This window comes from Chrysemys picta, chromosome 2 (assembly GCF_011386835.1).
Source record: "Chrysemys picta bellii isolate R12L10 chromosome 2, ASM1138683v2, whole genome shotgun sequence".
NCBI lineage: Eukaryota > Metazoa > Chordata > Testudines > Emydidae > Chrysemys > Chrysemys picta.
In genome coordinates this window covers 47,627,096-47,643,450 of record NC_088792.1, presented here as the reverse complement: position 1 = coordinate 47,643,450, position 16,355 = coordinate 47,627,096, and the positions used below count along the sequence as shown (strand labels likewise).

At 41.3% G+C, this 16,355-nt stretch overlaps 1 protein-coding gene across 3 annotated transcripts in view; it reads left to right on the top strand.

The window, feature by feature from the left end:
• Window positions 1-15,241, top strand: part of CDK6 (cyclin dependent kinase 6) — a 179,800-nt gene extending 164,559 nt beyond the window's left edge. The window contains exons 7-9 of one of the 3 annotated variants that reach the window (XM_065583089.1): window positions 1,156-1,220; window positions 3,916-4,051; window positions 9,736-10,675. In XM_065583089.1, coding sequence (XP_065439161.1) covers window positions 1,156-1,220; window positions 3,916-4,034 — 184 coding nt within the window. In that variant the 3' untranslated portion in view covers window positions 4,035-4,051; window positions 9,736-10,675. Of the gene's footprint in view, window positions 1-1,155; window positions 1,221-3,915; window positions 4,052-9,735 lie in introns of all 3 variants that reach the window. The other 2 variants (XM_042857191.2, XM_065583087.1) reach the window with 2 other exon arrangements.
• The last annotated feature ends 1,114 nt before the right edge of the window (window positions 15,242-16,355 follow it).

Below are 16,355 nucleotides of genomic sequence, written 5' to 3'. Positions count from 1 at the left end.
CCAAAGTATGTTTTTGAATAAAAATTCTCCATTTTAAAGTCATTGATACAGAGAAGTGAGAAAAATATCAATCACCTCTCTGTTGTTTTAGATTAAAATACCTTCACAGTAAGGAATGTTTCTGACGGTGTCCTGGAAAATGCCATGTAAATTTGAGGCCCAATATAAATGTTTTATAATAATATTTGAGTGGTTATGACCACCAGACACGCATATGGCTGTTCCCACTCCTGCACAGAAAGAGGGCTCATTCACCTCTGTAGCTGTCCTCCGTTTCCTATGGAGAGAGTTCCAGGCATCCAGTTGGAGGGAGAGGCCAAGATGAGTAGTAATAGTAGGCAGGGAGGAGCAGGGGGGAGGAGGGTGGGGTGGGGGGACCACTGTCCCCCCTTACAGCCCTGCAGAAATTCCAGAGAGAAGATGATAAAGCTTCAAAGGAAAGCGCTACTCTAGTAGGTCAAATAATGAATTTGTCTCTCTAATCATTTTTCCAGCTCTCAAATTATAACACATCCATTTCTGAAGATTTTCATAGTTTAAAATGAGGTTCCCAAATTGCAGGTCTTGATTTTCATTCAGTTGACTTCCCTTTCCTGCATACCATACCAGTGTATGTGACTCACTAGTGTGGTTAATTTGCCATGCCCGTGAATAGTCCTTCCTGTACAATCCAAAAACAATCAGTCATCGCCTGTTTGCTTTTTCTAGTTCTGGCAAAGTTATCCCTTTGATTAATTTATATTCTGCTGTATTAAACAAGGAATGTTTTGATATATGCAGCATATTTTAATAACGTAAAGAGCCTGGTTGTGATTTTTTTTTTAAAGATCCTAAATTGTTTGACATTTCAGGAAAACCCCCCAAAACAAATGAGTTGAAATAGGATTAAAAACATAGCAGCCAACAGCAGCCTCCTCCAATGAACTATCTATCCCTCCCTAGTGGGTGAGATTACCTGTATGGAAAAGAATTCAACCATTAATCAGGAAGAAAAAAATACTGTGCCAATTTTAGGAGAGAGCAGAAATTCTCTATTACACACTGCACTTAAAGAGAAAATCTGCCTTGCCTCTTTTGTGTAATTATCCTTCAATATTTCAAATGCCTCCTTCTTGCTTTTTTATGTCAGATAGTGTTTATTTTCTGTTTTCACAGCTGGAGACCCCCAACATTTAGGCATAGGCCTTGCCTTTATGAGGGAGCTGTTGCCTGCTATGGTAGTGAGTCATTCTCTAGTCTAATTTGGATTAAGTTGTTTTAGGATTTTCCTACATTCTGGACTGACATTTTTTCAGATAATTGGACCTTGCTCCACCTGTGCAGCCTTTATTTACATTAGTTGGAGTTCTCCACAAAGACTGAGGATAGATCCTTAGGAGATGGCCCATAACCCTCCCCTCCTTTCCCCATGCCAACATCAATATACAGTATATGCTCACAGATTTAAGGCCAGATGCCAGGGTGTCCTGAACATACTCAACTCCTGTTGCAGTCACTGGGAACGGAAAGTGCTCAGCCTCTCTCAGGATCAGGTCTGAACTCGGACCTTTGGGTTCTCCCATAATCTATCAATATTTACTGCTACTATTGTACTGTTGGTATGGCGAGAGGATAAAATAGCTTCCTCCAATATGCTCCAGAATCTCGGTCACCCAAATGGTAGTGCAACCCGCTAGGGCTGCCAGGCAGACGCTGGTGTATTAAACAATTTCCAAGTGCTTTGTAGGATCTGTAAACATCCACTTGAAAAAAATCCAACTCCCATTTTTGTACTCTTTTTTTTTTTAATGCTACCCCTTACGCCTGGAACCAGCCCCCCTTTCCTGGGCACCAGGCAGCCTCCTCACTTCTTGCCGCTAACTTGCAACTACTAGCATCCACTCTGGTCTGTTTGTGCTCTCACTCCCAATCATATTCTCCATAAAAGAAAAATCAGAACTAACTAGACACATTTGAAAGAAAACGAACGTGTATATTTAATTACCATTTAAAAACTCCTCCTCCTCCCTCATCGGACACTGCCCATTGTGTTATATCTGATGTGGACTCAGGTCTTCATCACTTATGCACATGCGTGTATTCACTGGGTTCAATGGGACTAGCACATATGTAATGATACCCACATGGCTAAGCATTTGCAGGATCAGAGTCTTAAACTGCAAGACCCTCGGGGCAGGACTTGTCATCTTATAAGTAAAGCTCCCTGCATGTCAGTGGTGACCTATAAATAGATAATAACAATCAAGTTTAACTTTTCAAAGAGATCTAATTCCCCCTTTGGCAAGAGCTTAGCAGTCTGTGGATACTAGGGTGACCAGATAGAAAAATGTGAAAAATCGGGATGGGAGGTGGGGGGTAAGAGGCACCTATATAAGAAAAACCCCAAATATTGGGACTGCCCCTATAAAATCGGGACATCTGATCACCCTAGTGGATACTGCGGGGAAATAGCTACAAGAATTAAGTGGTGGTGCACTCCTGACCGCACTGCTGTTTTTTAGTACATATTAGTTTGTTGAGGTACCTTAAATACTAAGGGCCAAATTCTGCTCTCATACCTGTAGAAATCTGAAGTAATTCCATTGATTTGAATGGAGTAACTCAGGATTTATAAGTAAGTAAGAGCAATGCTTGGTCCTAATTTTCATTCTGTGTCTACTACCAAGCACTATTAATAAAAAGAAAGGACAATGCTGCACCCTGGTGGCATTTCAATTGAAAGCCCAAACTCTTAAGGAAACTTGTTTTTCTGTGTTATAGTTCTGAGTCTGTCAGCATTTTCATTATAAATCTCTATTTTAAGGTGTGTAAAATTCAGCTGTAAAATTGATTTTGGCTAAAACTTGGTATGTAAAGTCTGGCTAATGGGTCTCTGTCAGCATTTCCATTACAAGCCCTTATTTCACCATTTTATAGCTCTACCGGAAATATTAACTCTGGGCTGAAGCTTGGACTGTGTAGAGACATGGTCCAAAAAGAAAGGTGGTGGGGTTTTTTGGTACATTTAAAAGAAATCCCAACAATTCAGCTATTTACATTTATCCATGTTTCTAGAAATTAGAATGCTCATTTCATAAGGAGAAGCTTTGTGTCATATTCAGAACAGAAGAAGAAATATTGGTTTTCCAACTATAGATAAGATGAACATAAAACAAAATTAGGGGTAAATTTTTCAAAAGCACCAAAGTGACTTAGGAGCCTACGTACAATTAAGTGCTTTAGAAAATTTTATCCTAAAGCAGCTGAGTTATTTAATTTTGGGAAATGGCCTCCTTGACCCATGCTCTGCTGTCTTTTCCTTAAAGACTTCTGTCAGGATCATCATCCTTGAGGCAAATGAGGCACGCGTAGAACTCCTCTGTGAAATCTCCTTTCAATCACTCTCAAGTGATATAAGGTGCACCATGCCTCCAAAATCTGAGCACATTTCTCCCAAAGCACTTGCAGCACCTTGCCAATCCAGGGACTCAGGAGAATGAGACCCAGGCCAGAGCACTACCACCAAGCTCCCTCCATAAAGATTTTTTACCATGCATCATTAAGGCCTAGTTCTGCCATCCCTACTCCCATTGAATAATGCAATGCTCTGCAAACTGTCCTATTGAAATCAGTGGGATTACTTACAGAGAAAGGTGCTACTCAGTGCAACCAAGGGCTGCATTATCTGGCCCTTATTGTGCATGTGAAGTATAGTCTATAAAGGTTTTAAAAATTGCCTTATATGGTTTAATAGATTATCCTGTGATCCTGGATAATGCTGCTGCTCGCATCAAAAGAACAAGTGGCAATCCCATGAAAACATATGAAGCAGGATTTAGGGATTCATACAATGAAAGAAGATGAGGCTGTATAAATACAGCGGTAACATATTTTTGTTTCACCCCCAGCTAATATGTATGCTTGTTCCTTACACAGTGTCATTGGGCTCCCGGAAGAAGAAGACTGGCCTAGTGATGTTGCCCTTCCAAGACATGCTTTCAATTCCAGACCCCCACAACCCATTGAAAATTTTGTACCAGATATCGATGAACTAGGCAAGGACTTACTTCTTGTAAGTTTCTGTTATTCTCCAAGCATATCTTAAATGACTGCAGCTACTGCACCTTGCACCATGTCAAGAAACAATGTTTTTTTAATGTAATAATATTATTAGAGGTGAGCCTGACGTGATTCCAGCAGCTGAATTGCCCCTCTTCCATGGCGCAGAAGTGCTATATGCAGCAGAAGTTGTATAAAAACTGCTGTGCACAGATGGTAGGCCATTTGGGTGGTGCACGTCTTCTATGCAATGCTGAGCCCAGCTCCTTGGGGTCATCATTTGTGGATTCACCAACTGTTTTCCCCCACAGAGAGTATGCAGAAGTAGTGCAGGGGCTACTGCAGCTTCAGGGTATTCCAGGCTACTATAGCCACTTCACAGTCAGAGAAGACACAATTTCTTCTTCTCCTCAATCTCCTGTGGAGATCACCAGTGCACAGATTTACTTGTCTTTACACTGATTCACAGAATTTGGGCATAAGTGAACAACGGGAGATTGCACTGGCTCTGTGGATTAGGCACGAAGTGGGATACAGAAAACACACCAACCATTGGGCCAACAACTGGTAAAGATCATGGTTACACATGCACCAGAAACCCAGGAGTGGAACTGCCTAAAAATGTTGTTGTTGTTGACTGCATCCGAAGAAGTGGGCTGTAGTCCACGAAAGCTTATGCTCTAATAAATTTGTTAGTCTCTAAGGTGCCACAAGTACTCCTGTTCTTTTCACTCTAGTGGGTGTCACAGAACAAATAAATATTTTAGAAGGATTTGAATAAATACATTATTATTTATTTAAGTGCTAATGATATGTAATGGCTAGGTTAGCCTTCTATCCCTACACCTGCTAGCCTTTCACAGAATGTTATTAGAAAATGCAAGAACTACATAAGGTGATTAACAGCTATGAAATATTGGATTTTCCTGTACTTATTTTATTATAGGCGTGGCTGGTAGCACTGCCTATTATTAACACTTCATATTATAAGACTTTTTCAGTTGCTTATAACTTTGTCAGACTTTAACTATTTGAGCAGAATTTTTTTTATGTCAGATGTCTTCCTCAGGCTGAATTGTTTTTGGAAAGTTTCAGCCAAAATGTTCCACTGTTTCCAAGAACAAAACTAAAGAAAAATATATTGGTTTGCAATGTTAAAAAATCCTGGCGATCTTTTCTTTGAGAAGCTCTAGCAGCCCATGATTTACAGCAAAGATTTGACATTTGTCAGGGGATGACCTTTGTGTCAGGGACTTTTGCTATTCATGTGAAAATGTGTCCAAATTTGGCTAAGATATAAGCAGCTGAAAAATCTCATTTCACACATGCTCAGTAGGGACTTCTTTGAGTTTACTGGCTAAAATCTCCTAAGATTCCATCTGCCCTGGGTACGCTGCATCCCCTTACAGCTCCTAGTGCTGCCAAGACTGAGCATGCACCATCCCCTCAGAGCGACGGAGCATGCTCCACCCAGGGCTAGAGAAAAGCCAGACTTGCCTCATCATTGCCATTCCTGATTAAGGTGACCAGATGTCCCGATTTTATAGGGTCAGTCCCGATATTTGGGGCTTTTTTTTTTTATATGGCTCCTATTACCTCCCACTCCCTGTCTCAATTTTTCACACTTGCTATCAGGTCACCCTATTCCTGATTGCTGTGGGGCAGGCTGGGCCTGGGTTTAGGCACCTAAATTAAGAGCAGGGAGCCTGTCTCTCTTGTGACCACCCATCTATGGGCGGCAGGTGAACCCCACTTTGGGGAAGCTAGGCTGCTGGCCCCGCCCCTTCTGCCTGAGTGCTGAGCAGAGCCGGCCTCCTCCTCTGTCTGAGCCAGCGGCCCCAGTACCTGGCCAAGCCGCTTCACTCCCCCACCAGACCCCCACGCCCACCACTTGCTCGCAGCATCCTTCCTCACTCCCCCGCCCCCGAGGAGAAGCAACACGGCGAGCAGCGCGGGGACCTGGAGGGGTGGGGGAAGGGGATGGAATGCAGGTAGGTAGGCGGCAGCAGCAGTGGGTGGGGCCTTAGGGAAGGAGTGGGACCACTGCGACCCAGGTGTCCCTCCGGGGTGGCTGTGCCAGGGAAGGCTTAGCCTGGCCTATAATACCCACCGCCCATGCCCCCATCTAGTGCCCAGGCAGCATGGAGGAGGAAGTCACCTGACTTGAATGTAGGGGGGACAAGAGCCAGACCTGGGAAAGGGAAAGCAGTACATTGGAACATGGGAATCTAGAATAGCTGGGACTGTGGCAGGGGTTTTGGACTGATTGGGCAAGGAGACTGGGACTGGGAGCCTAAGGGTGGGAAAGTTGCCTGTGCAACTTTAATTCAGTCCCCACTGGTCTTTAATTACACAATCACATATTTTTTTCCATAGGCCCCTGCCTCATTCAGTGCACAGGATGGATGGTGCTATACAGTATTTTGTTTTAACCCCATGGTTCAATGTCTGGCCTCAGGAGTTATTTATTGCACTCTATTCAAACCCTGCTCTGAAGACAAAAGTATTAATTTCCTTCTGGGTTTTTCTACGGCACTCATCACTAGAGTGCTTCACAAACATTAATTAATTTATCTTCACCCCGCCTTGTGAGATGAGAAGCAGATAGGGAGCTGAGGCACAGAGATTTTATGGTCAAAAGTGTCCGCTAATTCTGGATGCCCAATTTGACGTATCTGCAGCTTGATTTTTCAAAGTACTTAGTACATGTATATATTCATGTTATATCGGGTCGCGTTATATCGGGGTAGAGGTATATATATCCACCTCTACCCCGATATAACGTGACCCGATATAACACGAATTCGGATATAATGCAGTAAAGCAGCGCTCCGGGTGGGAGGAGGAGCGCGCACTCCGGTGGATCAAAGCAAGTTCGATATAATGCAGTTTCACCTATAACGTGGTAAGATTTTTTGGCTCCTGAGGACACCGTTATATCAAGGTAGAGGTGTATATATAGCATTTTATATATTCCAGCATGGCTCCTCTTGTCTTCAGTTGCTGTTGTTAGTACTCACAACTTCTAAAGTCATTGCGGAGAAACTAAATGGATTCTTTGCTTCAGCCTTCACGGCTGAGGATGTTAGGGAGATTCCCAAACCTGAGCCGTCCTTTGTAGGTGACAAATCTGAGGAATTGTCACAGATTGTCACTAGAGGAGGTTTTGGAATTAATTGATAAAACTTAAAGTCACCGGGACCAGATGGCATTCACCCAAGAGTTCTGAAAGAACTCAACTGTGAAATTACAGAACTATTAACTATGGTTTGTAACCTGTCCTTTAAATCAGTTTCTGTACCCAATGACTGGAAGATAGCTAATGTAATGCCAATATTTAAAAAGGGCTCTAGAGGTGATCCCAGCAATTACAGACTGGTAAGTCTAACGTCAGTACCGGGCAAATTAGTTGAACCAATAGTAAAGAATAAAATTGTCAGACACATAGAAGAACATAAATTGTTGGGCAAAAGTCAACATGATTTCTGAAAAGGGAAATCGTGTTTTACTAATCTATTAGAGTTGTTTGAAGGGGTCAACAAACATGTGGACAAGGGGATCCAGTGGACATAGTGTACTTAGATTTCCAGAAAGCCTTTGACAAGGTCCCTCACCAAAGGCTCTTAAGTAAAGTAAGTTGTCATGGGATAAGAGGGAAGATCCTTTCATGGATTGAGAACTGGTTAAAAGACAGGGGAAAAGGGTAGGAATAAATGGTAAATTTTCAGAATGGAGAGGGGTAACTAGTGGTGTTCCCCAAGGTCAGTCCTAGGACCAATCCTATTCAACTTATTCATAAATGATCTGGAGGCAAACTGAAAGGGGTAAACAGTGAGGTGGCAAGTTTGCAGATTATACTAAACTGCTCAAGATAGTTAAGACCAAAGCAGACTGCAAAGAACTTCAAAAAGACCTCACAAAACTAAGTGATTGGGCAACAAAATGGCAAATTAAATTTAATGTGGATAAATGTAAAGTAATGCACATTGGAAAAAATAACCCCAACTATACATACAATATGATGGGGGCTAATTTAGCTACAACAAGTCAGGAAAAAGATCTTGGAGTCATCGTGAATAGTTCTCTGAAGACGTCCACGCAGTGTGCAGCGGCAGTCAAAAAAGCAAACAGAATGTTAGGAATCATTAAAAAGGGGATAGAGAATAAGAAGGAGAATATATTATTGCCCTTATATAAATCCATGGTACGCCCACATCTCGAATACTGCGTACAGATGTGGTCTCCTCATCTAAAAAAAGATATACTGGCACTAGAAAAGGTTCAGAAAAGGGCAACTAAAATGATTAGGGGTTTGGAACGGGTCCCATATGAGGAGAGATTGAAGAGGCTAGGACTCTTCAGCTTGGAAAAGAGGAGACTAAGGGGGGATATGATAGAGGTATATAAAATCATGAGTGATGTGGAGAAAGTGGATAAGGAAAAGTTATTTACTTATTCCCATAATACCCCTAGTTCTTGTCACCAAATGAAATTAATAGGCAGCAGGTTTAAAACAAATACAAGGAAGTTCTTCTTCACGCAGCGCACGGTCAACTTGTGGAACTCCTTACCTGAGGAGGTTGTGAAGGCTAGGACTATAACAGCGTTTAAAAGAGAACTGGATAAATTCATGGAGGTTAAGTCCATTAATGGCTATTAGCCAGGATGGGTAAGGAATGGTGTCCCTAGCCTCTTTTTGTCAGAGGATGGAGATGGATGGCAGGAGAGAGATCACTTGATCATTGCCTGTTGGTCCACTCCCTCTGGGGCACCTGGCATTGCTCACTGTCAGTAGACAGGAGACTGGGCTGGATGGACCTTTGGTCTGACCCAGTATGGCCATTCTTATGAATGGATCACTTGATGATTACCTGTTGTATTCATTCCCTCTGGGGCACCTGGCATTGGCCTCTGTCAGAAGACAGGATACTGGGCTAGATGGACCTTTGGTCTGACCCAGTATGGGCGTTCTTATGTTCTTAGAAATCAGACCTCAGGGTCCCAGTCAAGCACCCCTAAAATGAAGAACACACAACTAGTGACCCCTGTGAAAAGTTTGGTTTAAGTAACTTGCCTACCATCACACAGGAAATATGTGGCTGAAGCTGAGATAGAATCCAGTTCTCCATGCATAACCATGAGACTATTCTTACTCTTCCTACAATCCCCTGCCTCATTCACTACATACCTTCCAACTTCTGCAGCAAATGAAGCAGAGATCCTAGGGACAACAGCCTCCTTCACTACACAACCTGATTAATCTCCAAAGCAGGTCCATCCTGTGTATTGAATGAGGCAGAGATCATATAGAAAAATATATGATGATGTAATTCAATACTTTATCCTAATACCTATGGACAAAGGCACTGAATGAAGTTTGCACAGAGAACCTTAATTCTGACATTTCCTAATTTTTGAGGGCTTGATTTTGCAACCTTGGTGTTCTTTTAATGTAGTTTTTGTGTATAATATTGATATAGTCTGACCCAGCTGCCTGGCCACTTCTCATTGACTGAGAAAATAGGCAAGGCCCATGCAGCACTTGAACTGGCTCTAAATCTTCAGGCTATTGTAGTTATAAATCAATATAATGACACTCATTAATTTGTATCTATATTATCTTCATTATTTATAATATCAGTTGCATATTATACACGTAACCACTACACTAAAACTGTCTTATTTTAATCCTTTTAGAAATGTTTAGCGTTCAATCCCACCAAGAGGATATCTGCCTATGTTGCCCTGTCTCACCCTTATTTCCATGATCTGGAGAAATGCAAGGAGAATCTGGACTCCCACATGTCAACCAGCCAAAACTCCAATGAGGTGAATAAATCATAAGACTCATTGAAGCAGAACCTACAAATGAACACGATGTGTAGCTGACAAAGGTCACTATCCCTAGCTGTTCTACTGAAGATCATTATTTGGAGGTTTTACGCATCTGTCTGCTTCTTCAGGATGGTGATGTGCTCCAAGGAAACCAACCTGGTTTACTTTCATCAAAGCAATGCAAGAACCAGGGATTTCACCTGCTCCCATTGCAGCTTTATGTGTGTGTGTGTTTGTTTTGTTTAACTACCTGGGAAAACTCCAGATGAAGAGAAGCTGCTGACCAGTTTTGCTGCCATTTTATTCTTCTCATATTGAATGCTGCCAGTGTTCCAGTCACTGCCAAAACATGACGCAATCTCTCCCTCTAGCTGCTGAAGCCTGATCTGGTATTTTTTAATTGTTATTTTGGGATCTCTTAAAGTGATATTTAAAAGAAATGGCATTGAAATATTGGATCTCTGCAACCCGCAAATAATTGATAAGTACATGAATGCGTCTAGTTACTATTGGTAACATACAAGGAGGTGCTTCCCCAGTTGAAAACTTGGACAAATAATTTTATTATTTCATTACTGTCCATAAAAATAATGATGATGATGATGATGATAAACTGAATCAATTTTTAGGTTTTTTAATATACAAATGAATTATTAACTAGATGAGTTTATGTGCATGTCGCAAAAATAAGTTTAAAAAAAACTTTTAGGAACTTACTCTCTAAAGACTCTACTCTCCAAAAATATTGTATTTGTTGTTTGAATCAGTCATTGAAGTCTAACTTTTTATTTCTTTCTCAAAACAATTGCAAGCATATGTTCCATGATCTAGTACAGAAGTTTATAATATGTAGATCAAAGAGGTAGATAGAGCTGATGAAAATCAAAACATGGTTTCCCATTGTAATATATACTTATTAGCAACCAAAAAGTAACTTGGAAAAATGTTTCCTGTTTTAGAAGCAGAGAATTCTTTGATTACGGAGAAGAACACTTATGCATATGTGCTATATTGGATGGAATATACTGCGCTGCTTTACCTGTAACACACAACTTATACAACACAGTGCATGAACATTACTCATATTTCATTTACTAGCAGATTTTTTTTCTGTGCAGAAATGCATGAGCATCCCTCCTAACCCACCATGTGGGTGTATTGGCACACCATATTTCTCACTGTGCTAGCAGTAATGTGCCATAATTGAAAGTCAATATAACTAAACAATTCACATAACTTTTTAGCAGTTATTTTAAATATTACATTACATTTTTATATTTAGTATTTTTACCTTAACTAAAATATATTTTCATTATTTTTAAAAGAAACTTCTATTTTTTTAGTACTGTGCGGAAAAAGTAAATATTTTAAATACATAAAGTAAAGGCTTTTCCCTAACCTAAACTTCAGTGCATTTGCCTGGATATAACTCAAGGGAACATTTGGCCCAGTGAGTTAACCCCTGCCATAAAGGTAGATTAGGCACTACTGCAATATAAATAATAATACACACAGCAGCTACCATTGCTTACTCCTGTGATGGTCCTTCATAAGCTATCCTACTTCTCTTGCCTCTGCTTCATCTGTTCTAGCTACTGAGCCAGTATCTATATCCTCACTCACAGCATGCTTGGCAGTGCCAAGCTGAGCAATATATATTTTTCCAGCTATGGCATGGAGGCATGTGGCTGTCTCCCAGGCAGGTTCCTCGGTTATGTGGCAAACTTCACCATTAGCTCTGAGCTGTTTAGCACTTAGGCTGCTGCCAAGATAGTGAGTGGTTTTATCTACCTTGTGTGAAGGCATTTCTTTTCTGTTACACACCTAACAATGAGACTTGGGTTAAATTACTTCCATGCTATGTAGGCCAAATTGTCAAAGGACCAGTTGCACATGCGCAGTGGCACCTGTCGGGTCTGTTCAAAGATCTACAGCATGAACAGGCAGGCTGTAAATTAGGCTGGACAAGATTGCATCCAAGGCATGTGTGCACAGAGTCTGGACGCTTGCACAGCACAAGACTTTTCCAAGGTGCTCAATGTGCCAGGCTGAAGGCCAGTGGGTAGCCAAGCACCACTCAGCTGGTCTTGGCTCTGCCCTGTTCCCTCTCCCTCAGTGTCTAGGCCCAAGGATAAATGAGGTATCACTCGGTGGGTCTCGGCTCTACCCCATGCCCCGTGGTCTTAGTTTCTGCAGCCCAGAGAGGGCTGAGGGTGCTGCTTGGCTGGTCTTAAAAGGTGGATCATAGTGCAATTAAATTAACCACAATTTCTATTAATAATTTTAAAACAGTTATTTAAAACAGGAAAGAAAAATCCAGGCCAACCTTGCAAAATTAACAAATGGGGAAAAGGTTACTGCACAATTTAGCAATTTTTAAAACATTCCACATTTTATCTAGCACCAAACTATTGTACGTACTTCTTCAGGGCACTTAGCTGGCATCACCCTCTAACAGCTGCCTGAGGACTATCTCCTGGACGGTATAAAGGAGGGAAAACATTCGTTGTTTTTAAAATCATGCTAAAAAACTGATGTACAGAGGTGCTAGCAATTACTCTGAAGGATGCTGTGTGAGAACCAGAACAGAGTAGAATACATCTACTCCATGTTACACTCCATCCCGTCCAAGCCCCATTCCCAAACCCCCTCAGTGGAAAAAATATGCAGTTTACCCTTCTCCAGCACTCCAAGGCTGATTGCTATTCCCCATTTCCTCTACTGACTATGTGTGTCCCTTGGGTACTACTGCCATGTGTGTAGTGATAGGTGGGGAAGTGGGAACTGGATTTCAAAAGGGAGATGCCCACTGGCACAAGTTCCCTCCTTCCCTGCCATCACCACAGCAGTAAAGAAAACCATTCACATACACTGCAAATGGGGCCCTTGCATGTAGCCCTACTCGGCCTTGACTTTGGCCTGAGTGAGTGCAGCAGACTTGGGCGAACACAGCTAAAAATTATTGAACAACAAAAATTAAATTAAAAAAAAGTAAAAATAGTTCTTTATCTTCTGGAGCACCTCCAGCCAGGGTGTTCATTACAGTAGATGCCCAGATGTTCTGAGCAGTGGAAAGGAGCATCTCCCATCTACTGTCCCACATTATAGTCATTTGGTGTTGAGCAAAGCTATAGTCCCACAGGATCCTGCATGATTCTGCAGGCCGAGCAGACCCAACAACTGAAGAAACCACTAAGGTGAGGATAGTCTAGTTTCAGGTGTACTTGCTTCTGTACTATGAAAGCGTCTGCTTCCTCTGCTGATTCCTTACTGGCTCTGGGTGGCCCCGAGACCAATTTTTAGAAACTGAGCACCTGTGGGGCTGCACATATTTCACACTGACATGTAGTAACAGGTCATTAGCATATGCCAGTATTATATTAACATATTCTAATACTGTTGTGCATCTAAAAGCACCCAGCACAAGATATGCCAAGCCAAAGGCAAATAGATGCAGCTGACTGGTTGACCCAGTGGCCTTCCCTCTGCCTCTCCACCCCCTCCCTCATCCTCCTCAGAACAAACAGATCCAGGAAAGCTGCCTGCTGCTATCTCCCACGGAACTCCCCTCCCCTTCCCCCCCGGCCTTCCTCTATTTTCAGCTCCCACACAACTGGTCTTCTCTCACTGCTACTGCCAGTAGTTGCCTCTTTTAGCCCAGGAGCCAAGAGAGGGATGATTAGACGGAACTTCCTCATCCACCTCCCAGTTTACACCTGACTACACTATGACAATGACTAGCTTGTGGACACCTTTTTTGTCTTGCGTGCACCAATCAAAATTCTAAGCCCAGCTATTTATCTTTCAGCACACACAGCTGATGCCCCCTTTGAAAATCCAAGCTTGTTTCCTGCTTGTGCCCCAAAATACACCAACAAACCAGGATTTCTGCCTTCACAGGGTTTTGAAAATTTGGTCCTACATGCATAGAGTCCTTTCACAGGATCATAAACAGTGGATACGTTGCTCAAGCATTTTCTGTGTGTTGGACACTATCCATATCCTGGTCCTCAGGCTCAATTTACACTTGAGTTTTCTGTATGAATAAACAGAAAATTGTATACCCTGTTACTTTGCACTGCTTATATACCAACTGTCTTTGAGAAGCATGTTTTATTGTACAAGGGCTAATTCTCTCAGCTGCTAGATACAGTGCCCATTTTAATATGTGGAATAAACAGGAAATATGCCATTCCAGTCATGTAGCCAGCAAACCAGGAGCACTTATCTGACTCACAGCTGAAAACAAATCGGATGAATCATAAATCACATGGTGTGGTTGAAAAGACCACATAAATTAATTACGTTCCTAGTATGAGTTGAATTTGAATAACGAAATAGATGTTTCTTCTGAGAGTTCTGTTCTTTACAACCACTTTGCTAGTGTTTTTCTGATGTGATAGTTTCAGGAATAGATGGATTTTTGCTAGGCCTATGATGTGATTTACACCATATATACTGTAAGTGTGAATCCTTCTCATTTCATACTTTTCTCCATGATTCAAAACTATTAGTAAACTCTAGTAAAGCTCTTTGCCTAAATCCCACTGACAGAGTAGTTAGAATCAGGCTAAGGATCTGATCCTGTAGTCCTTATATAGGCAAAAGTCCAGTATTTCTTTTATAGCCTCCTTCTTTTGACTTCACTGGGAGTTTTGCAGGTGTAATCAAGTCAGTAATTAGCCTTTAAGGACCTACATGTTCCAGTGTACTTATTTTCACAGGTTTTGCTTTGGTGCAGCCATGCCTTTCAGTAGACTGAGCAGGGAGACTGAAGAGCCTGTGTCAAATTCACTGAGGTTCTATGCTGGCTTCCTCCAGCACAGAACCCGTGGGAGCGTTCCTGGTGGCAGGAAGTCTACGCAGGCGAGTTGCAAGGACACAAGGCCTCAGTCACTTTCCCTTTGTCGAGTGGCCTGCAGCTAAGCAGCACGTTATTAGCTGGGGAAGGAACGTGGTTAGGGCAGCCCCTAGGTATCCCCCACCAGCAAATTCCTGTTGACCTCCAGTCAAAATTAAAGCTGCTGGCAAAAACTCTGAGATACTGCTACCTGCCTTCTGCTGGATGAAGCTCTTCTGGGGTGCAGTGGGGCAGGCTGGCACAGGGAGGTATTGTTTGCACCTCCCTATACCATTGGGAATTAATTTGTTGCCTTATCATTTGAGGTGACAAAGCTTGAATTGGTCACAAGCTGGGAATCTAGCATATTTATTTCTCTGCTACAAAACCTTCAGAATGTCCTTGTCAACATTAGCATCTCTGCTTGATGCTAACTTTCACTCTTGATCTTATATATGTAGAAGTTTGTCTTGAAATCAGTGTATTAGAAAAAAAAAGTTCTATTAAACTTTGGGGGGAACTTGAAAATTATTTTTTTACATATAATAGCAAATTAAATTTTCTATGCTGAAACATACTATTAACTTAACTATAAGCAAGCTATTAATTTTTTTCCCACTTGGATGCTTAAAATCAGGATACTTAAAACAAAATATATGGAGTGTTGCAGTCTTCCTTTGTTAAGGGAAATATTTTCAGAAACAGCATCTCAAATACTGGTGCAATTTTGTTTTTGCACGTGCATTTTCACACCCAATTACTGTGCAAATTAAATTTTAGGCATGCAAAATTATGTCCACAACTTTAATAGCCTAAATAGCTACTGACATTCTTGTACCCTATTCATGCAGATAATTACCTTATTTCTGTGAGTTATTTATTTTATTATATCTCTGTATACATTTTGCAAAGCAATAGTTGCAAATTGCTATTTAGTGCCATTAATCCAATTCCCATTTATGATTCTACAATGTGCTGATAACCCTCAAATCCCAGTGCTTCACATTAATTAGGAGTTTTGCCATTGATTTAAGAGAGAGCTGAATCAGGCCCTAAGAGAGAAGATGACCCAAGGTGTGTATATATTAACAAACACATACTTTTGTTACATACTTTTAAACTGTAGTTTAAAGCTTAGTATACGTTGTATACAAATTACAATGTATGCACAGCACAATAACATATGCATACTAAAAACAATAGAATAACCATAAAAACATTGAGAAATTCTGTCTCACTGATTAAGTTCTTGCAGAAATCTGCTAAAGAAATGTATTCCCTTCTCTTTAAAAGTAACAAATGTTTACATGCCTAGACTTCGAACGTTGTCTATTTTTCCATAAATGTAATTTCTCCTTTTAAAAGACAGTTCTTTTTGAACCAAAACAGCATAATCATCAATCTAAAACTGAATCAAATAGGGTCCTAATCTCAGAAATGGCCCTTTAAGAACCTACATGCCCCCTCTGCTCTTATTATACTCAACGGCAGCTGATGATGTTCAGCACTTGATATGGTTGGACCCTTTGTTTGTTTTGCTGACATAAGTGCCTGAGGCCTGGTCTGTACTTAAAACTTAGGTTGACATAGCTACAGTGCTCAGGGGTGTGAAAAATCCACACCTTGAGCACTGTAGCTATGA